The 25567-nt window shown below is 43.7% G+C and overlaps 1 protein-coding gene and 1 long non-coding RNA gene across 5 annotated transcripts in view; one reads left to right on the forward strand and one right to left on the reverse strand.

Annotated features, from left to right (window-relative positions):
* The window catches only part of CNTNAP2 (contactin associated protein 2), a 2222175-nt gene that overhangs the window by 1928269 nt on the left and 268339 nt on the right, over nucleotides 1-25567 (forward strand). For all 4 annotated transcript variants that reach the window (XM_081537160.1, XM_081537161.1, XM_081537162.1 and 1 more), the window contains one exon: nucleotides 16922-17092. In XM_081537160.1, the coding sequence (XP_081393286.1) occupies nucleotides 16922-17092 (171 nt within the window). The remainder of the gene's footprint in view (nucleotides 1-16921; nucleotides 17093-25567) is intronic.
* The window catches only part of LOC145524614 (uncharacterized), a 64927-nt gene that overhangs the window by 6668 nt on the left and 32692 nt on the right, over nucleotides 1-25567 (reverse strand). Inside the window, exons 4-8 of the long non-coding RNA XR_014067713.1 lie at nucleotides 20811-21007; nucleotides 18280-19072; nucleotides 17694-17816; nucleotides 16966-17085; nucleotides 14332-14501 (exon numbers count right to left, since the gene is read on the reverse strand). This is a non-coding gene — a long non-coding RNA (uncharacterized LOC145524614). The remainder of the gene's footprint in view (nucleotides 1-14331; nucleotides 14502-16965; nucleotides 17086-17693; nucleotides 17817-18279; nucleotides 19073-20810; nucleotides 21008-25567) is intronic.

Here is a 25567-nt window from a genome sequence, read left to right on the forward strand (position 1 = left end):
AGTTGGATCTCCTTGCAGTCCAAGGGACTCTCATGGTTCAAAGCATCGATTCTTTGGCTCTCAGCTTTCTTTCTAGTCCAACTCTCACATCCATACGTAACTACTGGAAAAACCATAGCCATGACTAGACGGACCTTTGTTGGTGAAGTAATGTTTCTGTTTTTTAATATTCTGTCTAGGTTGGTCATAACTTGTCTTCCAAGCAGCAAGTGTATTTTAATTACATGGCTGCAGTCACCATCTGCAGTGATTTTGGAGCCCAAGAAAATAAAAGCTTCCTTGGTGCCTCAGTGGTAAAGAGTCTGCCTGCCAAGCAGGAGACATGGGTCCCATCCCTGGGTCAGGAAGATCCCCTGGAGTAGGAAATGGCAACCCTTTCCAGTATTCTTGCCTGGGAAACCCCATGGACAGAGGCTATAGTCCATGGGGTCTCAAAAGAGTTGGATACAACTTAGCAACTAAACAATCAAGTCACATTTTGGATGCCATCACACTCGCTTTATTATTTGTTTTAACTGTATGACACAAAGTTCTAAACTCCTGTGGTCTTACATCATCGCAGACTGACGTGTGTCCTCTGCGGTCAGCTTTAATTCCCCTATGCAATCCTCACCTCTGTGATCAGACCAAAGCTCAGTGTCTACACACCCCAGCCTCACACTGTGAAACCAACAGCAGAGACTCACAATCACAAAATGGAATCGCGCCCTCACTGTGTTCTTCTTATCCTTAATGTCTGAATGCTTATTTTCTCTTTGATGAACCATTCACTTTCATATTGGGAATTATTTTCACTTAGCTCCCAAACAGGAATTGTTTTTGGACTTTCTTTTGACCATGCTTTCAAGCTTTATTTTGTGTTTTGAGTTGGCAAGAAACTGTAGCATGTATATTATATATAAAACCAAACCAGCTATCCCCCTCCTACATACATTGAAATACATGTTCATTTTCTACCATTATTAGTAAATACAGTCATGAAGGAATTTTTCCCTTTCTATAGTTATTTAGTGTTTCATGATGCTGCTGCACACCATTGTTGCTTTCTCTTGTTACCACAACCCTGTGACCAAGGAGCTACTTTTCTAATTTACTAGCGGGTTTATTTCTGTATAATTATAGGACGGGTGTCAAAAGCTCATGTTCCTTTGCTCATCTCCTTCACTTTGCTCCATTGGTTGTCGGGTTCTGATGCTGTTCCTGGAGACATGAGGACCGTGTTAGTTTTCAGTACAAAACCCACAGTTATCTATGAATAGGACATGTGAATCTTTTTATTTCTTGTAATGAAAAGCGCACCAACAGGAAACTTTGATTTGTGTAACATAATTGCAGGGATCGTAGCAATCTATTACTCTGCTGGGTAGAGCAGTTTCTAAGGTTCACACCCACCATTCTGCTGAAATGAACCGCTTTTCCCCACATTTTACTTAGCTAACGGAGTTGATAGAAAATCTGTTTTCCTATGGTCGAGGGGTTGTGAGGGGTTTAGTCTGTCAATACAGAAAGGCTGCTCTCATTAGAGCCTCCTCCTCTGCAAGGCGGCCAAGGTGGCAGCGTGCATAGCTGTCTTCACCATCTTGCAGGACCTCCTCCATGACACATGACAGCAGGGCAGACCGTGAAATGGGAGCTTCACGGTCTTAGGCCATGAACTGCAATTATACCAAAAGAGAAAAAGTGAGAGGTAGAGGCAAAGTAAGACGTAGCAAAGACAGAAGTGACCTCTGTGCATGTCAGATCTCTGAGAAGGGAAATCCTGCATGTGCCCAGAAGTCCAAATAAATAACACCAAACCTAGAAAAGCGTCTGTCCCTGTGGGCCAAATAACTCCAGTTCTGAAACTAGAAGGTCAGCTTTGCAGATGGTCACGTCAAGAAATGATATTAACTGGTAGTGGGATTGTCAATGATGCAAACTTTTTTTAAAAGAACATTTTTTTCACTTACTCAAGAAGCACATATTGATCACCTCTGTGGCACAGGCTGGATACTACAGGGAGAAAGAAATAGAAAATATGATCTCTGCTCTCTGAAATCCACAGCGTAGCAGAGAAGGGGAACACAGGAAATAATTATAATAATACTGTAAGTTGGGATAGCTGGGTAGCATCACCAACTCAATGGACATGAATCTGAACAAACTCCAAGATAAAGTGAAGGATGGGGAGCCTGGCATGCTACAGTCCACAGGGTCACAAAGGGTCAGACATGACTTAGTGACTGAACAACAACAACAATAGTTGGGTGTGATGATAAACTCAAGACATCACAGGAGATCAGGGAAAGTGCATGGCACACACAAGGGGAGGGGACAGAATGCTATCTGGAGGAGGTAACACCTGAGCTGAGCCTTCAAGACTGAGAAGGAGCCAGGTCAGATACAGTGTGCAAGTTGGGAAGTGGGTGAAGAGCAGATGGAAAAAAGGAGATTCCAAAATGAGGAAGCCACACAGAGGAAAATAAGGAGTCCGTACATAGCACCATGGCTGGTGGAAACTGGGCAGCCGCATGTAGCTGATGATAGGAGAGGGGTAAGGAGAAAAGAGGCTGGGGAGACTGGGTTCACACATCACATCAGAGAGTTTGCAATGCATTCCGAAGGCTAGATGTCAGATCCCAACACATTGGAAACAGAACCAAAAATTAGCATGGAATCCAGGCAAGAGGTGATGGCCGAGCCAAGACAGCAGAAGGAGTGAAAAATGCAGGCAACACCACAGAATATTCTGCAGGGTCCACCGTCAGGCGTTGGGGGTGGATACCCAGCAGTGACTACCATGTTCCCAGCTTGGGTGAAAAAGTAGGAACAGCTCTAAAGTGGAGAATACTACAGGTAGAGCTAACGTGGAAGGAATATATGTTCACTCTCAGGGCTTCTCTGGTGGCTCAGACAGTAAAGAATCTACCTGCAATGTGGGAGACCCAGGTTTGATCCCTGAGTTGGGAGGATCCCCTGGAGAAGGGAATGCAACCCACTCCAATATTCTTGCCTGGAGAATTCCATGGACAGAGGAGCCTGGCGGGCTACAGTCTATGGGGTCACAAAGAGTTGGACAGGACTGGGTGAATCGCTGTCACTCTCAGGCATTTAGTTTGAGGTATTTGTAAGTCAAGGTAAAACTGTCCAGTAAGAAATGCATGTGTTTAAAAACAGCAGAACACTATGAAGCGATTATCCTTCAATTAAAAATAAATAAAATTTAAAGAAAGAAATGCATGTGTTAATCTTATACTAGACAGCTAACTGTATACTTAAATCTGAGGATCATTGACCTAAGGATAGTACTTGAAGTGCTGAAAGCAGATGAAATCACTCAGGAAAAGAGAGAAAATCAGAGAATTCATCCCTGGGACATATAAAGCTTTATATGGTAACTGTAAGTTTGTTTTCCATGTCTATGGATCTATTTCGGTTTGTAAATAAGTTCATTTGTGTCTGTTTCTTTAGATTCCACATATAAGCAATATCATATGATATTTGTCTTTCTCTGTTTGACTTACTTCACTTAATCTCTAGAACATCCTTGTTGCTGCAAGTGGCATTATTTCACTCTTTTTATGACTGAGTAATATCCCACTGTGTGTATATACCACATCTTTACCCACTCATCTGTTAGTGGACATTTAGGTTGCTTCCATTTCTTGCCTATTGTAAGCAGTGTTGCAGTGAACATTGGGATGTGTCTGTGTTTTTGAATTAGAGTTTTCTCTGGATATATGCTTAGGAGTGAAATTGCAGGATCATATAGTAACTCTCTTTTTAGTTTTTAAGGGACGGAGCCTCCCTACTGTTTTCCATAGTGGCTGTGCCAAGTTACATTCCCAAAAACAGTGTAGGAGGGTGCCTTTTTCTCCACATCCTCTCTAGAATTTATTATTTGTCTCTTGGCCATCTGTATGTCTCCTCTAGAGAAATGTTTATTTAGAACTTTTGACCATTTTTTTGATTGGGCTATTAATTTTTTTTTTTTTATATTGAGCTGTATGAGCTGAGGGTTGTTGTTTTATTATATTGAGCTGTATGAGCTGTTTGCATGTTTTGGTAATTAATCCCTTCTTAGTCACATTGTTTGCAAATAGTTTCCTCCATCCTGTAGATTGTCTTTTCGTTTTGTTTTTCATTTCCTTTGCTGTTAGAAAGCTTTTAAGTGGGTCCCATTTGTTTATTTTTGTTTTTGTTTCCATGACTCTAGGAGAGGAATCCAAAAAACTGTTGCTGCATTTATTTCAAAGAGTATTCTCTTGTGTTTTCTTCTAGGAATTTTATTGTATTCAGTCTTCCATTTAGGTCTTTAATCCATTTTGAGTTTATTTTTTATATGGTGTTAGAAAATGTTCTAATTTCATTTTTTTTACATGCAGCTGTTCAGTTTTCCCAGCACTACTTATTGAAGAGACTGTCCTTTTCTCCGTTGTATATTCTTGCCCCCCTTTGTCATAGATTAACTGACTATAAGTGCATAGATTTATTTCTGGGCTTTCTATCCTGTTCTGTTGATCTATGTGTCTCTTCTTATTCCATTGCAATACTGTTTTGATGACTGTAGCTTTATAGTACAGTCTGAAGTAAGGGAGCATGATTCCTGCAGCTCCATTCCTTGCTCTCAAGATTGTTTTGGCTAGTCAAGGTCTTTTGTGTTTTCATACAAATTTTAAAAGCTTTTGTTCCAGTCCTGTGAAAAATGCTTTGGTAATTTGATAGGAATTGCTTTGAATCTATAGATTGCCTTGGGAAATATGGCCATTTTCATAATAATTGAGACTTCCAATTCAGGAACATGGTGTATCTTTCCATCTGTTTGTGTCATCTTCAACAGCACCTTACAGTTTTCAGAATATAGGCCTTTTACTTCCTTAGGTAGGTTTATTCCTAGGTATTTTATTCTTTTTGATGCAATGGTAAATGGAACCATTTTCTTAATATCTCTTTCTGATCTTTCATTGTCAGCATCAAATTCTTTTTCTCCATGGGACCCCATCCCCATTCTTGCCCAAAGAAACCAAGTCACAAAGAGACACAGGGTGAAAACTTTATATCATTGACTCCTCTCACAAGGTTATAACATCACCCGTTTGGGTTGAAGCCATGGAAACTGCATGCTGGAGAGGATGAAACACTGAAGAGGGAATGACTAGCTCCAGGACAGGTCTTAACTTGCAGTCCTTGGTTCTGGGCTGAGCTCACCCCATAAAATGAGGCTGATAGCAGAACAAAGCTATGCTTACCTCTCCTGAAAGCACAAAGTGCTTTAATTAAGGAAGTAATTTTTTTTTCTACCCATAAGAACACCTCTACAAATAGACTCAAATCTGCATGCAAATGAAGCCATCTGGTTTATTGTTGTAGATAGCACCCAGCCATAGTAAACAATAGAGGCCTCATTACATAACTCAAAGAATGCCCCAGTTTTCTAACCTCTGGGTCACTAAAAATTTTGGGAGTAATTAGTCCCCTCAGAGATAGTACTTAGGTTGGAAAGCACCTTCCACTTGAACCAGAAGCTATGGATATGCTTCCCAGTGCAGTCCCAGCATGGGGCCCCTTGGTGCCTCTGAGAAAATTGCTGAGTCTGGAAGGGAGTGGACATGTCCACTGGCATCCAGGCCACTCCAGTGGCCACACACCCCACTAAGCCACAGCTGGGGACCACGCACAGTCTCCTCCATGTCAGCTCAGTGCCAGCGCTCCTAGTCGCTGCCTCACCACCTTCTTCTAGTTCCTTGTGCCCCCTCTGAGGAAGAGGGGAGGATAGCAGGGGTGGACGCATCAAGGTGAGGCCGCGGCTTCTCCTCCGGGTCTCTGCCCACTGCGTGCCTCGGGCCATCTTCGCTCACGTGAACCTGTGTGTAGTGTTTGGGTAACTCGGCTTTCTTGTTGTTGCTTTTCAGTCACTCAGTCGCGTCCAACTTTTTGCTCAGTCACTCCTTTCATCAGACTTTTTATGTAATGGCTTCTCTGCAAAACCCTATGTCATAGTGTTAGGACTCAAGGAGAGTTCTCATTTGCATGTCTGAATGGATGTTTTTTAAAGCCAATAATGAGGCAAAAGAAGAGGGTGTGCACAGCTTTGAATTCCAGTGAGTGGGGAGCAGAGAAGTGAGGAAAACAAGGTTGTGGGTGAGCACTCGGTCTGCCTGGGAAGTCTGCTGCCTCCGCCTCAGAGAAGGGGGCTCAGGAGAAGCTCGGGGTGGTCGGGTCACACGTCTAAGGAAGGAGGTCCTCTCCCAGCCCCCCAGCTCCTTGGCCGAGCCCTGTACAGTGAGTGAATGTGACAATGAAGCCCCCTGTTTGATGCTGGAATAATCCCATGTGTTGAACAGTTATTCTGTGCTCAGTGCCCTGAATAATCTCCTAGGATTCCAACAATCTTTAAACGAGATTCCAATGTTATTCCGTTGTACAAATGAGGACATTGGGATTTAGGAAGATAAGACATCTGTCCAGAGTCACCCCCGTGGGCAGGGACGATGAAGCCAGATTGTCTGATTCCGGAGTCTGCACGTGGACCAGTGCATGTCACCAGGTGACAGGCAGGCCAGCGCAGCCCCTGAGTTCACCTGATGTGTCCCCTGTACACCCCGCCCCTCCCCACCACCATCCAGAGGGAACTTCGGGGTATCAGATGTTCGGTCTCTTCCTTACTGACAGTACAGGAGCGTCTGTAAGTCCAGACTGTTGATGGGCAGATGAAAGCTGAGAAACTCCACAAGGTTCAGGAATTGGAGTCGTCAGAAGGCTGGGGGAGGAGAGGCTCAGAACAGGATTGGTTAAAAGTCTGTGTAGACATCAGCCTGGCGTGCTGCAGTCCACACGGTCGCGAAGAGCTGGACACGGCTGAGCGACTGAACTATTGACATCAGCCGTGCAGACACCAGCTATAACCAACTTCACCTCCTCTCACCCCCAGGTGGCTACCCTATTCTACCCCAGAGAGAGGTGAGAGGTTACACTCCAGACACGAGGCACCAAAGAGGGTGGAGGTGATACTCCTTCATTAAAACAGAATAAAAACATGGAAATCTATGGAAGTGGGAACCTGCTCAGCCTCCAGGACACTGACCACCACACATATATGCCTCATGAAACTTCAGGATCCTTCTCTCAAGAAATTGAATGATCTGTAATCAAAAAATAAAAGCCACAGTTGCTGATGCTTGGGGTCCTTTCAATGAGATGGGGAACTCATCCTTATTGTGGTGCGACCGACTGGTCAGCAGATCATCACTCCTAGACACACACTCACGGAGCACTAGGCAGCTCTCTAGAACATCACTGTTCAGTGTGAGTGCATAGGAAGACTCGCCAACCGCTGAAGATAACGTGGAAAAGGAGCCCAAACTAACAGCGGGGCAGAAACAGACAGAGATAACGCAGACAACAGAACGAAACTTTTAATGATTAAATCAATATTCTCGGACAGATAAGAGAAGATACTGCACCCAAAACTGAACAAAACATACAACAGTGTGCTCCAAAAATGAGGACCCTCAGAAGACAAGGAGTAACACTGAGGAATTTAAAATACGATTGCTGAAACAAAAAGACAATAGCAGTGTCAGAAATAAAGCTGAAGGGACTTCCAAGGAAGTCAACCAAAAGCAAAAAGATCAAAATTAGGAATGCAAAAGATCAAGAGAAAGAGATAAATATCAAACTAACAGGTGTTTAAGAAAGAAGGCTCAGAGAAACTGTTGAAGTCCAGACCTGATGTGGGAAAGGTATACATCAAGGTCACTGTATGAACTTTCTTTCTTTTTCCTTTTTTAACTTTTTATTATTTTAAAGATTTTTTTAATGTGGACCATTTTTAGAGTCTCTATTGAATTTTTTACAATATTGCTTTTCTATTATGCTTTGGTTTTTTAGCCATAGGATCTTAGCGCCCCAACCAGGGATGGAACCCTCACACCCTGCATTGAAAGGTGAAGTCTTAATCAGTGTACCACCAGGGAGTCCCTATATGAATGTTCAATTAAGAGAGATAAAGGAAATATCCTCAGAGTTTCCAGAAAGAAAAACTATATATAAGTAACGAAGGAGACAGTTTCTGTAGAGGTCCTGCTGCTGCTGCTGCTGCTAAGTCACTTCAGTCGTGTCCAACTCTGTGCGATCCCATGGACAGCAGGCTCCTCTGTCCACAGGATTCTCTAGGCAAGAATACTGGAGTGGATTGCCATTTCCTTCTCCCTAGGGGTCCTGGCTGAGTTTAATTAACAGAAAGAAAGCATACAAGTTTATTTAACAAGGGTTTTACATGACACAGGAACCTTCATGATGAAATGAAGACCTGAAGAAATGCCTAAATTTCAGTGTTTTGATGCTTTGTTTGATGAAGGGCAGAAAGTCATGAAAAGATGGGATGACATTGTGAGCTGAATGGAGTCAGCCATGCAAGGCCTTTTCCTCAGCTGCCCCTCTGCCCCTTTGTCTTTGGAGATGGTGGGTGGTGACAGTTTTGTTGCTCAGTCATGTCTGACTCTTGTGACCCCATGGACTGTAGCCCTCCAGGCTCCTCTGTCCGTGGGATTCTCCAGGCAACAATACTGGAGCGGGTTGCCATTTCCTCCTCCAGGGGATCTTCTCAACCCGGGGATCGAACCTGCATCTCCTGCATTGCAGGCAGATTCCTTTCCTCTGGGAAGAAGGGCACCTCACACCAGAGTCTCCTGGCTGCTTCAGAGGAAGCCCAGGGAGTCCGCTGCACCTGCCTTTGCTCACATCACTTCAGCTGGAAATACTCAGTCTCCTAAGGTGTCATATTTGGGGTAGCACATCCTGAACCCCATCAGTGACATGTGCAATGTAGTGATCAGAAAGCTTTAGGTTTCTCAATAACAACCCTGAAAGCCTGAAGACAATGGAGAAATGCTTTTAAAATTCCCCAGAGAAATAATTTTCTGGAGTGTCTCAATTACATGTGAAAGCTGAATAATGACTCTTCAGAAGAGCAGGGATTTAGGAAGTTGACCTCATACGTCCCTTTTCTCAAGGAGCTACTTGAGTATGTGCTCCATGAAAATGAGGGTGTAAATCCAGAAAGAGGGAACATTCAAACTCAGAGAGGCCCAGGAATTAAGGGACTTAATGTGAATGATGGACAAAAGGAAGCCCCTGCAAAAAGGACAAGAAGGAGGCCCCTGACCAGGAGCTGGGCAGCTGCCCTGAGAAGAACCAGCGTGGACGGCGGCAGAAGGATGGGGCGCTGTCAGGCGATGCCCTCAGGGGGCAAAAAAGTGACTGATGGACTGCTGATGTGTCAAATGTCAGAAAATTTTTAAGAAGAGTTTTTCAAGTATATTGGAGGATTTGTAAAGAATTCATGACAGATACAGACAAAACTAGGCAAATGAAAAAAAAAGTAACTCAATTCTAGGGAGACAAAAAATTATACAAAACAAGAAAATATAATTAGATTTCACTTCTTGGCTCATTAGTGAATAATACTTACATCGTCCTGAAGAAGGGGCAAAAGTGACAGATTTTATTTTCTTGGACTCCCAAATCACTGTGGATGGTGACTGCAGCCCTGAAATTAAAAAATGCTTGCTCCTTGGAAGGAAAGCTGTGACAATGCCTCTGCCTTTTAATATGCTGTCTTGGTTTGTCATAGCTTTTGTCACTTTGCCAGCAAAGGTCCATATAGTCAGAGCTATGGTTTTCCTGGTAGTCATATACAGATGTGAGAGTTGGACCATAAAGAAGGCTGAGTGCCTAAGAATTGATGCTTCTGATTTGTGGTGCTGGAGAAGATTCTTAAGAATCCCTTGGACTGCAAAGAGATCAAACCAGTCAATCAAAGCAAATCAATCCTGAATATTCATTGGAAGGACTGATGCTGAAGCTGAATCTCAGATCCTTTGGCCACCTGATACAAAGAGCCAATTTATTAGAAAAGACCGTAACGCTAGAAAAGATTGAAGGCAGGAGAAGAAAGGAACAGCAGAAGATAAGATGGTCAGATGGCATCACCAACTCAATGGACACGAATCTGAGCAAACTCCAGGAGACAGTGGAGGACAGAGGAGCCTGGCGTTCTCCATGGGGTTGCAAAGAGTCAGACATAGTAACTGAACAGCAACAAAAAGTCCTAAAGATATAAATATTGTATTTCAATATACCCCAAGGCTGTGATTTTGCTATTTGGGAAGAACAGGGGGTTAGGCTTGTAAAAATGCTCAGTTCTCATCTTGCATTCAGCAAAGTCAGTAGAGACTATTTAAAATGCATAAATTAATAAACAGCTAACAAGTATATTTTAGAAATTCTGGGATACAAGAAGAGTTGTCACTAAGAAATTGGGTTTGGTGGGGGAGGATGGAGCAGGGAATGGCATTTTGCTATATTCCTTCTAGCACCACTTGACTTTTAAAACCATGTACGTGTAATATTTTGTTAGAAATTGAAATTAGGCTTACAATTAATGGCTGCCCATCAAGAAAAAATATCCTTAGACATCTTGAAGGCAGAATCCCATGCTAAATAATCACTGATGAGATTAAAATAATTGCCTGTTAGAGAATTTGGCTGAGTGCATTTTCTAGCAGTGATTGACTGAGGTTTGAAGTGACCTACTCCCCTGCACCGTCTGGAGGTAGCTCCCTGGTTCTTCCTCCCACCTGAGATGAGCCCAGACCTTGCCCAGAAGGTACTTTAAAAGCTTCTCACATGATCAGCTGGTTTACAAGCTGGCAGAACCCTCAACCTCACCCCAGTGGTTTTGCTCAGACTTCGCTGCTGACTGTTGCCTCTGCCCTGGGTTGGAGCCCTCACCCCTGTCCATGGCCTCTTTATTCTGTTACTGTGGACCAGCCTCTTCCATCTCAGATGTTCTGCTTCACACTTCCCCTCTCAGTCTCCATCCTTGCCCGCTCTGCCTGTCCACGCTGGCCATCCCACCATCTTCCGTGGAACACGCCAGCAAATCTCATTCCCAGCTTGGTGTTCTCAGCCAGTATCACTTCACCCTCGCAGCTCTGACCTTGAGAACAAGTACAGATTGCAGCCATTTCAACAACCTTAAGGGTATAAGCCCATCAGTCTTGTAAATGCGTGGCATCGTTCAATGAGGTCTCTGGGAAATAATAGGAGTTAAGTCATGGATAGGGGAAATTATGGTTTGCCAGTGGGAGCTGTATCCAGTTATAATAGGTGCTAAAGCAGCATTCGCTTTTATTTATATTTATTTGATATCTTTAATACTCATGTGACTGTAAAGCAGATTTTTGTCCCATGAGGGCTTTGCATATAGAGTGGAATTGGATATAACTTATCCAATTGTTTCATATACCCATTGATTTAATAATTATTTATTGAGTATTTAATATGTTGTGAAGCCAAAGGTTACAGAAGTGAAATGTTTTCTCCCAGCTTTCAAGGAGCTTATGGTCAGCTGGGAACAACAGAAACAAACAGTAATAATGCTCTAATCTCCATGCATCAGAGAGTACAAGGAGCACTAGAAAAAGCGCTCATGTTATTTCATTTTAGCCAGAAATCCTGAGATTGCGCAACAACTCACAAGAACAGAGTCTCATAGAAGTTCATCAGGGTCTGGAGTACTGGCACCCAAACTTTCTTACTATGTCCCTGCTCACGGAAGCCTTTAACCTCACATCCCCAAAAGCTTACTCGTGAATTCTATCCACATTCCACTGTTGAGTTCAGTTCAGTCGCTCAGTCGCATCCGACTCTTTGTGACCCCATGGACTGCAGCACGCCAGGCCTCCCTGTCCATCACCAACTCCCGGAGTTTGCTCAAACTCATGCCCGTCAAGTCAGTGATGCCATCCAGCCATCTCATCCTCTGTCGTCCCCTTGCCCTCCTGCCCTCAATCTTTCCCAGCATCAGAGTCTTTTCCAATGAGTCATTTCTTCACATCAGGTGGCCAAAGTATTGGAGCTTCAGCTTCAGCAACAGTCCTTCCAATGGATATTCAGTACTGATTTCCTTTAGGATTGACTGGTATGATCTCCTTGCAGTCCAAGGGATTGCCAAGAGTCTTCTCCATGTTCCACTAAACTCCTATATTATGTACATTATCAAGTATAATGAAAATAAATATTTTAAAGGATAAGGGTTTTTTTTTTATTCTAAATAGAATTTCTGGTCTCCTGTGCCCCAGTGGCTCTCTCCTTCAGCACCTCCCTGAAGTAGACACCTCACCTGGCACCACCAGTCAGGTCCAGGGTAGAGTCCTCACTGTTACTGATCAAGGATGTGCACTTAGACAGCAACAGAGGACTGGAGAAAGAAGATGTGATACATATATATACAGTGGAATATTACTCAGCCATCAAAAATAATGGAATAATGCCATTTGCAGCAACATGGATGGACCTAGAGATTTCCTGAAGGAAGAGTGAAGGAAGTCAGACAGAGAGGCAGACTGCAGCCATTTCAACAACCTGAAGGGTATAAGCCCATCAGTCTTGCAAATGTGTGGCATCATTCAATGAGGTCTCTGGGGAATAATAGGAATTAAGTCATGGATAAGGAAAATTATGGTTTGCTAGTGGGAGCTGTGTCCAGTTATAATATGTGCTAAAGTAGCATTAGCTTTTATTTATATTTATTTGGTATCTTTAATACTCATGTTACTATAAAGTAGGTTTTTGTCCCACGAGGACTTTGCATATGACTTCCCTTACATGAAGAATCTGAAAAGACATGATCCAAATGAACTTATTTACAAAACAGAAACAGATCCACAGACTCATATAATGAGCTTATGGTTGCTGGGGAGGAGGCGGGGGAGGGACACTTAGGGAGTTTGGGAAGGTCACGTACATGCTGCTATATTTAAAATGGGTAACCAACAAGGACCTACAGTATAGCACAGGGAACTCTGCTCAATGTTATGTGGCGGCCTGCATGGGAAGGGGTTTGGGGGAGAATGCATACATGTTTATGTATGGCTGAGTCCCTTCGCTGTTCACTTGAAACTATCACAACACTGTTAATTGGCTATACTTCAATACAAAGTAAAAAGTTTTTTAAAAAAGAGTCTGAGGGAGAAAGTGAAGGTGGGACGTTCTGGGAGAATAGCATTGAAACATGTATATTATCATATGTGAAACAGAACACCATTCCATGTTCGATGCATGAGACAAAGGCTCAGGGCCGGGGCAATGGGATGACCCAGAGGGATGGGATGGGGAGGGAGGTGGGTGGGGGGTCCAGGAAGGGGAACACATGTAAACTCATGGCTGATTCATGTCAATGTATGGCAAAAACTATTACAATATTGTAAAGTAATTAGCCCCCAACTAAAATAAATAAATTTATTAAAAAATAAATAAATAAATAAATAAAAAGAGAAAAAAAAAAGAATCTGGATTTAGTCAATTCATCCAGAGATGAGGGACAGCCCACCAGCAAAGACTCCAAAGATGTCATGTGATCAGCCAGACATTTCTGGAAGAATGACTAGTAACCACCATTTGTACAAGGCATAATTTCCCTGTGAATGTATCCATTCCAGAGACCAAATTAATTCAAAGTTGCTTAGTGAGCACAGAATGAGAGCAAATGGAACTGTGGTCTTTTGGGATATTTCTGCAAATGAGGATTAACGGATCAAACTGTCCTCCTCTCTGGGTATATTTCTGTCTGAATAACCAGTGCTGGACCTCAAATAAATACTGACATATATTACTTTTAGCTTTCGTTTTTTTCTAGAATCATTTTAGACCACTGCCCTTCTGTTAATACAGCACCACATCAGAAGATAAGAATGCATTTGATTGGATGAAAACTTGAAAATGTTAATTACATCTCTGTCCTGGGGATTCAGCCTGAAGAGACAGAATTGCTTGACTTTCAGGTTGATGCATGGCTGGAAACTGACCCTTGCCGGCTCCTAGGTTGTTAAGAGGCTCTCAACCATTAGGCAGGCTGAATGCTGCTGGCCCTGGGCGCTCTTCATTCCAGCCTAGAACTCTGATTGGTGAGAGGGTTGCAACTTCAGCTTTTATCTTGAGAGACCTTCATTTTCAGCTAGCTGGGAGAGATGAGCCTAAACTCGCCTCTCCAGACTTGAAGGCAGATCTTGAGCGGCAAAGAGGGCTCAGTGCTCAGATGATAGCAACTTAAACAATAGTTAAGATTCTTTCTTTTTGGGTACTTGTCTAACCAATGTCGTATCACATCTTTCTTCCCGAAAAGAAACCAGTCTATTTTTCTCCTGCTGAAAGCAATGATATTGCAATTAAAAAAAGAGAGAGAGCTTAAAACTACACTAAGACTTTTGGTATACTTGCAACAGCGGACTCTCCACCACCACTGTTTTTACCTTAATGGAGATATTTGCAAACATGTTTTGCACTGACTTGTTCAGTCGCTCAGTCATGTCCAACTCTTCATGACCCCATGGATTGCAGAACGCCAGGCTTCCCTGTCATCCACTACTGGAATCTGCTCAAATCCATGTCCACTGAGTCAGTGATGTTGTTTATATATTGCCATTCACTTATCTAGATGTCACTGTATCCTAGATGTCCTAAGAACAAAGTAAATAACATTAATTAAATGAAGATACTTTATTATCTCATAATATAGCAACATTATATACTTAATTTGAACTTATGGCATAAGCATAGCAATACCAACAAAGTTAATTCTGTTTAAGAAGAGCGGCTGAACTTATTGCATACGTGCATTATTTGTATAAAAGGAAGGAAAAATATAGTCGATAGAAACTAACAAAGTGAATGTAGTTGATTCAATATGTTCTTTGAAGGAAAGATGGCAAAAATCAGTTTTTAAAAACAATATATTGTATTTTAAATTTTTTGTTTACTTATTAATTTATTTATTTTTGGCTGTGTTGGGTCTTTGTTGCTGCTCAAGGGCTTTTCTCTAGTTGTGTGGGCTTCTGTTTGTGGTATCTTTTCTTGTGGCTCAGTAGTTGTGGCACATGGGGTTAGTGGCTCTGCAACATATGGGGTCTTCCTGGACAAAGGATTGAATTCATGTCCCCTGCATTGGCAAGCAGATTCTTAACCGCTGGACCACCAGGGAAGTCCCCAAAACACATATTTTAGATGTTAAAAGAAAATTTTCCAGGGGCAGTTTACTAATCTAGTAGGCTTTTATTCAGTGATTCATGAATCAGGCGACCTCTAGTCTAGCAGAGAGAAAGGAGCTCTGAAGAGCTGTGCAAGACGAGAGGTGTTATGAACCAAAGGGAGCAGGAATAGGAAGTTACAACGGGCGTGTGCTGATTGGCTGAAGCAGGGCTGCACCCCTTACATCAGCAGAGGGAAGGCTTGGAGCATCAGGGACCGTTAGCTGGGCAGGCCAGTGCTGCTGGGGTAGCCTGGACCTTCCTTCTTTGGGTGAGCTGAGCACAGAAGCTCGGTTAAGTGCTGGTTTGCTGACCCAGGGGTTAGCAAGAGTGACTCCATCTGGGGCCTCACCTGGTGACTTTAACATAGGTTTAGTACTAAAGGTAAAAGCTTTAGTAACTGTTTTAAAGCATATTCGTGTATTTTAGTCCTTAGCTGTGCTGTCAAATGTACTCAGAAATGTGGACTTCCTAAAGGAATTTCTCCCCTGGAGATAAAGTCAGGAGTCAGCTCTTGGTGGGCTTCCCTGGTGGCTCAGCAGTAAAGAATTCGCCTGCAATACAGGAGCCGCAGGAAGCACAGGTTCGATCTCTGGGTCGGGAAGATTCCCTGGAGGAGAGCCTGACAACCCACTCCGGTATTCTGGGTCTGAAGGATCCCATGGACAGAGGAGCCTGGTGGGCTGCAGTCCATGGGGTCACAAAGAGTAGGGCGTGAGTAAGTGAGTGAGCACGCAGGCACACTGCTCTTAACGTCATATTAAATTCTTGGTCCACCTGTTCCGATGGGATGTTGGTCCTCTAGTTTAGTGCTTGTATTTTGCCCCATGAACTGCCTTTCTCCTGGGGCCACTGCCTACTACCAGGCAATGAGTGCAGAGGGGGTGAGTACAACTGTGTCTACCCCATGAGTTCAAGGATAGAGGCTGATTGTAAGCCCTTCAATGGGCTCAGCTCAGCATTCCCGCCCACACAAAACAGCCACAAGCCAGAGTGTCCCATGGAGTCCCCAGGGAGGAGGAAGCTGGGAAGAGGACCCTCTCTTTCCAGCAACTCACCTCTGAGGCTTGGAGCAGGAGGGGTGGAGAGATGACTGGCCAGGTCACCCCACCTTTTTCCCTAGCTCCTCGCTCAGCCGGGCTTCTGCACTCCTGCGGCTGTATTTCTGCTTCACTTGCCCCGAGGTCAGAGCAGCTGCTAGCTGGAAGCAAGCATTGCTTATCCCAAGACAAAGACGGATGAGAAGCAGGAGCAGGATACCAAAGACCCCTTCCTAGTCTGTCCCTCTCGGTCCAGTCCAGATGCTTCTTGCATCAGACATAAGCCTGGGGACTTCCCTGGCGGTCCAGTGGTTAAGACTTCACCTTCCAATGCCAGGGGTGTGGTTTCAATCCCCGGTCAGTGAGCTAAGATCCCACATGCCTCACGGCCAAAAAAACCAAATCATAAAACACAAGCAATACGGTAACAAATTCAATAGAGACTTTAAAAATAGTCCACATCAAAAATGAAAATAACATAGGCCTGAGTTCAAAACAGCCACACCCACCCACCACGTGAAACCAGGGGCGTCACTCCATTTTCTCCTCCTCTGACATGTACTCCTGAGAGGACACCTTTTAGAAGGATTTATCCATCCTTAGTCAGATATTTTATATACAGACACACATATGACTTTTGGAAAGCTGAAGACACGCTTCTGGGGATTTTGTGCAGTGTTATTTAGCAGAAAGAGAGGAAACAAGGGCTACTGTCAATGGGATTGTATTAAACCCCAGGAAATGGCTCTCTTTTCCATCAGTGCCATGACCAGGTGTAAATTACCCTGTCCTCTTTCTTTGTTCCTTCCACAGGGAATTACTGGAATGCGGCCTCTTTCCCAAACCCATCATCCTACCTGCACTTCTCCACTTTCCAAGGGGAGACCAGTGCAGACATCTCCTTCTACTTCAAAACGTTAATCCCCCGGGGAGTGTTTCTTGAAAATCTCGGGAACACAGATTTCATCAAACTCGAACTGAAATGTGAGTATACATTGTTTGTCAGCAGATGAATAACTACTCTTGTCACTTCAAGCTAATCTTAACCTCGATTATGTAATTGGCGCTAGAAGGTAGATGCACTCCCTGAGAAAGACCTAGGTTCCCGTACTCAGATGCTCAAAGAATACAGTCACAGACAGCTTCGCACAATGTTGTTCTAGGAGGATGAGAGAGGATAAGTTGCCCTGATAACGGGGGTGAAGAATGTGTATTTTTATTGAAGTCTAGTTAATTTACAGTGTTATGTTAGTTTCAGGTGTACAGCAAAGTGATTCAGTTATACATATAGCTTTTAAGATTCTTTTCCACTGTACATGATTACAAGATACTGAGTATAGTTCCCTGTACTATAAAGTAGGTTCTCATTGTTTAGCTATTTTATATATAGTAGTGCGTATCTGTTAATCCCAAACTCCTAATTTGTCTCTGCCCCTCCACCTTCTCTATCCCCTTTGGTAATCCTAAATTTATTTTCTATATGTGAGTCTATTTCTGTTTTGTAAATAAGTTCATTTATGTATTTTTTTTTAGATTCCACCTATAAGTGATATCGTATGATATTTGTCTTTCTCTGTCTACTTACTTCACTTAGTATGATCATCTCCAAGTCCATCCGTGTTCTGCAAATGGCATTATTCCATCATTCTTTTTATGGCTGAGTAGTATTCTACTGTATATATGTACCATATCTTCTTTATCCATGCCCCTGTCGATTAATATTTAAATTACACCCATATCTCGCCTATAGTAAATAGTGCTGGAATGAATATTGGGATGCATGCAACTTTTCAAATTAGAGTTACATACCCAGGAATGGGATTGCAGGATCATGTAGTAGCTCTATTTTTAGTTTTCTAAGGAATATTTTTTAGAAAATATTTTTAAGGAATATTAAAGAGCAATACTCCATATTGTTCTCCATGGTGTCTATGCCAATTTACTTTTCCACCAATAATGTAGGAGGGTTCCCTTTTCTCCACATTCTCTCCAGCATGTATTACTCATAGAGTTGTTAACAATGTCCATTCTGACTGGTGTGAAGAATGTATTTGTTTTCTAAGGAGACAGGGTTAAGAGTAGGTGGAGGATTGGGTAAAGTGATTGGAAATAAGAAATAAGAGAATTGGGATAACAACACACATGAAAATATAAATAATCAGAATTAATACCTGCGGGAGTGGATGAAGCAGCCTAGACAGCAGTACGGTGTTGCTGTGCAATCTGGGTCTGCAGCTTTGCAGAAGAGGCTCCACATCCACCCACCTTCTGAAGGTTTGAGTCCTGGGTGATCTCACCAAGTGTGCAGAAACTACCAGAATCCCAGCAAGGGCAGAGGCTGCCTGGCTCAGGTCAGCCCTGTGAGTCCCAGAGACCCTCAGAGGTCGTGTGATTTGAGGATGCCACCCATGGAGGGCAGGGAGCCACTGCATCTGAGCAGGGCAAGTCTCATCGTACGGGGGACCTTTTATCCACAGGGCACAGGTGCAGCTTTAGGAATCTATGTCCACAAGCTTCCAGGTCTGGTGCATATTTGCACATGCTGGGCTCCCCTGGCTGTTCAGTCCCAGGGACAGCCAGAACCAGGAGGGGAAGCGGGTCAGTGCTCCTGGTCCCTGTATGAAATCTCGGCGCCCTCCCGACATCAGAGTCCTTCCTCCTGGCCTGTGCTCTGTGTCTGAGCACCTGTGTTACTGGGTCTGGTCTGAGGATGATCGCAGACATATTTTCCAGAAATAGTTGATGGTATACTTTCCTCCTTTTGTAGTTACAATTGTGCAATATGGTCTTTGAGAAGGGGAATCTCAGGCAACTGTGTTTCTGCTGAAATCCTATGGGATTCTTTCTGTTAAATGCTGGACGGTGATGTGGCAGAAGTGGATGGACTTCGGAATTTTCATTCTCAGGTTGAAATCCAAGTCCTCAGACAAACTGCTTAATCTGTTTGAATCCCAATTTCCGAATCTATAAAATGGGGATGATAATTTGCTGGGGTTATGATGCTAGAATATAGCTACTCATGAAGCATTTATTTCAGTGTCTAGTAGTTACTGTAATTATCATCGTTCTCAGAATGCTCATTACAGATCTAGTATGAGCCAGATCTGGTTGAAAGGAAGACTGAGACTATTCTAGCCCTAGAATTAAAAAGTAAACGAATAGAAATCATTTATTTTCATGAATTATGAACTAGAATTATTTAAAAGGGATTTACACTTTCCATAGAAATTAATTGAATCAGACTATTTTCTGACTTACACAAAGTTGGGTTGTATTTTAGAAATATCTCATGGCACAAAAGGCAAATTAACAATCCCATATCTGAGTAATTCTATGAGCTTCTATAAAATTACTTGGGTTCACCCTGTCCTTGTTTTATATCCCCATGTTTTGTAAACCCAGTCCTGGGTTGGAAATAAGACAAATGAAGTATAGAAAGAGCAGGTATTTCTACTAGAGTATCTATATAATAGAATTTCACTCATTTCTAATTATGAAAAACCTCCATAGATGTTTTCAAAGTCCTCTCAATCTTTCCATGATATGAAAACTCCATGACAGAGGGTGGATTAGAGCCTCATGTTGTCATGTGGCTCTTTTCTGTCATCTAGTTTACTTTTGGTGAAGACGTGTGAGACTTTCAAGGCACGGATTAGAGGATGGCCTCTCCTCAGAGTTCTCTAGACCTTCTAATAATTACTGAGGGTGGAATCACCTTTTATAAGGTTCCCTAAATATTAGAGATACCAAATGTCCATCCTTGCATAGCACCTCCATTCAGGTTCAGAGGAACTTTTGTGAGGAACAGGGAGAGAAAGGCAGGTTGGTCTGTTTGAGCAAAACTTCTTCAAAGTGTACAAGAAGTGGTGCTTCCACGAAGAACATGGAGGAAATGTGGCCACGATTGAGGCTTGCTTCTGCGCCATGCATCACGTTTCTCCAGACTCTTCTGTGCAGGATACATAGGGCGGTGCGAGAGGTAGAGAATTCTAGCAAGCCCCTCTCTCCCTTCCACGGATGAGTCACTACAAACCTAATGCGTCCCGAAGTCCAACTTTTAAAGAGTGTCTCTACTTTTTTCCCCTGAATTTGCTAGGCTTTCTAATCTCTTTCTGGTAGGAATTCAAATTTTTCTTCTCTACGTGTATCTCAAAGGAGTTTTGTCATAGTTCATCTACACAGTGGTTTCTAGAATAACATTTCCATTAATTAATGACATTGTGTCCTTCTGTTGGAAATGGAAAATTGTTGACTCTAAAAACAGTGAGTCAGGGGCTTCCCTGGTGGCTCAGCAGTAAAGAGTCTGCCTGCCAATGCAGGAGACTCAGGTTGGATCCCTGATCCAGGAAGATCCCACATGTCTCAGAGCAGCCTAGCCCAAGCACGAGAACTATTGAGCCTGTGCTCTAGAGTCCAAGAGCCACAACTACAGAAGCCCCTGAGCCGTGCAGCTCATGCTCTGCAACAAGAGAAGCCACCACAGTGAGAAGCCTGGGCCCTGCAACTAGAGAGTAGCCCCCAACTCACCCCAACTAGAGAAAAGCCCGTGCAGCAATGAAGACTCAGCACAGCCAAAAATTTTAAAAAAGAAAAAAAAAAAAAAAACCAGTGAGTCAGTTGCACTAACTTAATGGGACACCATCAGCATCTTACTGTGCAAGTAAAAAAGCCCACCTGGTAAAGTTAGACTGATGTTACTCACCAGCATGCTCTGCAGGTAAGAATTTTGGCTGTATTTCACTTCTTTGCTGTTTATATTTTTTTCATTCATTCGGTGAGTATTTACTGACTCCTGATCATGTCCCAGATGCTAGGTCAAACGTTGTTAAGTCAAGCATGGTATCTTTCCCTCCAAAGATCTTTCTGTTTGTTTTGGAAAGCAGCCAAGTCGATCAGCAGCTATGATAACAATAAAAATAGCTCAGGTTTGTTCAGACTCATGGTGTCTCCAGCACTGTTCCAGGGACTTTACAGAGAGCATTCCCCAACCACCCTTTGGACTAGAGCACCACCATTAGCATCTCTGTTTTTCAAATGAGGAAACCGAGGCACAGGGTATAAGTTGCCTGGTCACGGTCACACAGAAGGGATATGACAGAGCTGGTGCTTAACCCCAAACATTTTTTGTCTGTCCTGAGTCTGTTGCTGTTAACACCAAACCACACCACCTCCCAGAACAGACATTGAGAGAGATGGCTGAGCACACCGAGGGGGCATTTAAACCCAACTGGAGTGGCAGGTGCTTCCCAAGGAATGTGATGCTTTAATTAAATTTTGATGGATGAGCAGGAGGCAGGAAGGGGAGGAAGGTGGGGGCAGAAGGAAGATCTGGAAAGGAAAAATGTTACTAAAAGGAGAACACCTGTCCGTGAAGGTGTGGGGGGGTTGAACCCAAGGACTTCAAGGGGAACAATTCAGCAGAGAACCCAGGGCGCCGGGAGCAGCAGGGCTACAGCCAGACGGGCAGACAGTAGTGACAGCACGGAATGTGCGCTGGCCTGGGGCGGAGCTGGTTTGCTTTGACCCTGAAAGTTATGGTGAGCGGGGCCATAACGCGATCAGATTTGTGTTCACCCGAGAAAAGGTGGAAAAGCCAGAGAAGAAGCGGCAGGGACTGCTGTGAAGATGGTGCAGAGTGAATGAGAGCTGGGGAAGATGACAAGGAAGGGTCCTAGGTGAGAGAGCTGCTTAGGAGAGAGATTTCACAGGTTCTAACAAAGTGGTTGTGACAGTGAAGTGGGAGGGAAGGTTCTAGAATGAAGCCAACATTTGGTTGGGATGGTTTTGATGATTGTGTAGGTAGAACAACTTTTACTAAGGATGATAGCATTGGAGGGCAAAATGAAAACTGCCTTTGGATGTTCTGAGTTTGACTGTCCACAGGATCAAGGAATGTCTCTCCAAGTGGACACACACAGAGGGTGCCGTATACACAAGTCTGAAGCCCGACAGAGCACTCTTGAGTTACAAGCACGCAATCTGAGCAGCAGCATCACTTAGAGAATCATCAGGAAATAAGTGTTGGTGCCTCAGCATGGATGAGATTGCCCAGAACAAATGTGCAGAGAGAGGAAACCAGATGTCCAAGGGTGAAAATCACACTTGAAAGATAAAAGGAAGAAAAGGAGCTTGTAGAAGCCTGGCAGGGAAGTGGGAAGGTGTTGATATCCCAGGGGTCAAACGTAGAAAGAATTTCAAGAACAAAAAAGTGCCTGATGCCACTAAACTGAGAGGTCACTAAAGGAAGAACATAAGGGGCTCTTCAACTTTCACATGTAGAGGTCACTGTCAAAATGTGAGACCGTGTCTGTGGTGAGCGGAGGTGGATACAGAGATCAAGAGATGGTGGTTTTGTTCGTTGTTCTTGTGGGAAGGGACTTGAGTACCATGTATGTTAAAGAGAATCCAGTAAAGAAAAAAGTTAAAGACATGGGAGAGAAAGGGACTGGTGGAAGGAGTGAGGTGCCCTAGGAAGTGAGGATGAGTGAAACCTCCAATTAGGGAGTGATCCGAAGGGACTGATGGAAAGAATAGAGATAAGCCATGGACTAGCAGGTCCATTTCCAAACCAGAAATGACTTTTGATTCTGTTGTTTGTTTGCTTATGTTTTTGTCCGTTATTTTTGAGATGGCAGAGGAGCCGTGCTTTAGAAAATATTCACTAACAACCATAGACATTTCCATTGATTTTTCCCGAGTTCCCCATAGGAAACAACTCGACTTCCCTACATCCCTTTTCTGGCCAAGATACTCCCATCTTGACCATGACCGTGGTCCCATCATCAGGCCACCTCTCACTGAGCACCTGCTGTGTCAGAGGCACTAGGGTGGATCCTGGAGATCCCAAGGTGAAGACAAGGGAAGCCAAGACCCTCACCTACTAAAGGAGACAAGCACATTAACTGCAGTATGGATGCATAACTTTTATGGTGAACTTTGTAAGTGCCATGCACTGCTCTAAAGCTTTCACAAGTACTAGCATTTTTTAGGTTCCATAGCAAGTTTCGTCCACATTTTATAGGTAAGGAAACTGAGACACACAGGTTATGCAGCTGATTTCAGATATGGCACTTATGATCATTTAAATACAATAAATAAATTACAAGGATAGGCGTCCATTATCTCAAATGTCCAGAGGAGAGATACACAACCCAACCTGGGAATGAATAGGTAGATGGGGTGACACCCAAGCTGGGTCGTAAAGGCCAAGAGCTTAGCTGCACGAAGAAGTGAGGGAAAGAACTCTAGCAGGAAGGACAGTGCAGACGGAAGCATAAGGATGGGGAACGTGACGGGTGCTTGGGAGCTGCGAACATTCGGTGTTGTTAGAGTAGGAAGTATGACACAGGTGGTGGAGACTTTTAGCCTCAGGCCTGATTCTAAATATATGGCAATCTGAATATTTCAGCCCAATAGTTATTGGGTACCTACTCCATATGTGCCAAAGAGGAACTCAAGAAGAATAAGAATGTTTTCGCCCCATCGCACACAGTCTAGTGGGAGAGACTAGGGTATAAAACAGTGTTTTGGATGAGATGAAATGTTAATAAATATTGGGGCAATACACGGCAGTGACCCAGATGAGGCAACAATTACTTCTGCCTGGAGAAGAAGGGAAGGTTCTTTGGCGATTAAACCATTGTAACTGAGGCTCAATGAACATTTCTGGCTCTGAATACCGAAGGAAGAAACTAGTCATAGATGGCGTGGATGCATCGCAAAGGTGAGGTGCATGGTCCACCAGAGCAGCAAGGGCTGTAGAACTCTGTGCTCCATGGCGTCTCCAGAGCTGGAACACTGCCTGGTGCATCGCAAGTGCCGAGAAAGCATTTGTTGAAAGAATAAAATGAATGAATGAGGTGCTAGTCTAATGGAGAAACATAGAAAAGTCTAGGTGGAAAAGGACAGTACCGCTCAGGGATGCTGGGGATCAGAATGATGACAGACATACATGGAAAGGTAGAAGGATGATCGTGGTTGGTGAAATTTAGGAATTCAAGATTTCACGGGAAAGCAGTTTGGGCGACAAGCAGGTCTACGATGCATCGTCTGGCCGTGCACTAGGGCTTCTGGGTTAGATGAAAAGGCTGTGGGAAAAGTCAGGGCACTGGAGGCCAGTGTAGGTTGGTCATCCACATCACTGCTGAGGCCCCTAGTGGTCATGGCAAGGGGCGCAGTGGACAGGGAGCCTGTGATCCAAGCGTTGCAGTCCCTGGGTTCAAGGATGGCAGTGGTAAGCGTGGGAGAGGAAGTGTCACGGAGGATGCACTGCTGAGTGCAGTCTCTGGTGCCATAGAACAGAAGAAGCACTGAGGTCAAGAGTGCACCCAGCTGCCCTCCTGGCCCCAAGACATGGGCCCCAAGGGAAGAGGTTGGGTGGCTGATGGGTAGGTTTTTCCTCAAGGTGAACTATAATCAGAGGAAGTGTTTGGAAGTATTTGATGATAAATAATGACCATAGTGTTTCTTAGGGCTTCCCTGGTGGCTCAGATGGTAAAGAATCTGCCTGCAATACAGGAGACCTGAGTTTGATCCCTGGGTCAGGAAGATCCCCTGGAGGAGGGAATAACAATCAGTTCCAGTATTCTTGCCTGGAGAATCCCATGGACAGAGGAGCCTGGTGGGCTATATAGTACAAGGGATCACAGAGAGTCAGACATGCTTGAGTGATTAACACTTTCACACTTCACTATAGCATTTTTATTCTTTGTTTAACAATTTAAAAGAGCTTACACAGTTGGGGGCTTTTGAAGGGGATGTTCCCTGTCTGGGAAACATTCAGGAGAAGCAGCCAGTAACTGAAGCTGAACCAGGAATTGAAACGGAAGCTCCAATGTTTTGGCCACCTGATGCAAAGAGCCGACTCTGGAAAAAAGATTGATGGCAAGAGAAGGGGGCAACAGATGAGATGGTTGGATGGCATCACCAGCTCTATGGACACAAGTTTGAGCAAACTCTGGGAGATAGTGAAAGACAGGGAAGCCCGATGTGCTGCAGTCCATGGGGTCACAAAGAATCAAACACGACTTAGCAACCGAACAACACCAACAACAACCAGAAACTGTTGCAAATACTTTAGCATAAGCTTCCCTGTTGACAAAGCTTGAGCTCTTCCAGGTATCAGGTTGACTTGGAGCACAGATTTGCATTTAACCGGCATTTCGCCACAAACTGTGGTGGCAGCAGTCCAATTTCCTGCTAATCTTGGGGAAAGGTATTAGGGAAAAACCTTCATTTTCCAAGATGCCAGTTTCTGCAGTACACATGCTCAAGAATGTGACAGAAGAAAATATTCTGAAATATAGAGAAACTGATGAATCAGAGGAAATAAACTAATGGCAATTTATCTTCCACTATTCCAGAATTGGAACAACTTTTTATATTAAGAGAGCTTCCTTTGTGTAGACATGAGAAATGTCTAATTCCACTTTACTGGTTTCTGTGCCATGGGGACATTAT

Source organism: Giraffa tippelskirchi, chromosome 10, assembly GCF_054371585.1.
Source record: "Giraffa tippelskirchi isolate mGirTip1 chromosome 10, T2T-mGirTip1v1.2.pri, whole genome shotgun sequence".
Lineage (NCBI taxonomy): Eukaryota > Metazoa > Chordata > Mammalia > Artiodactyla > Giraffidae > Giraffa > Giraffa tippelskirchi.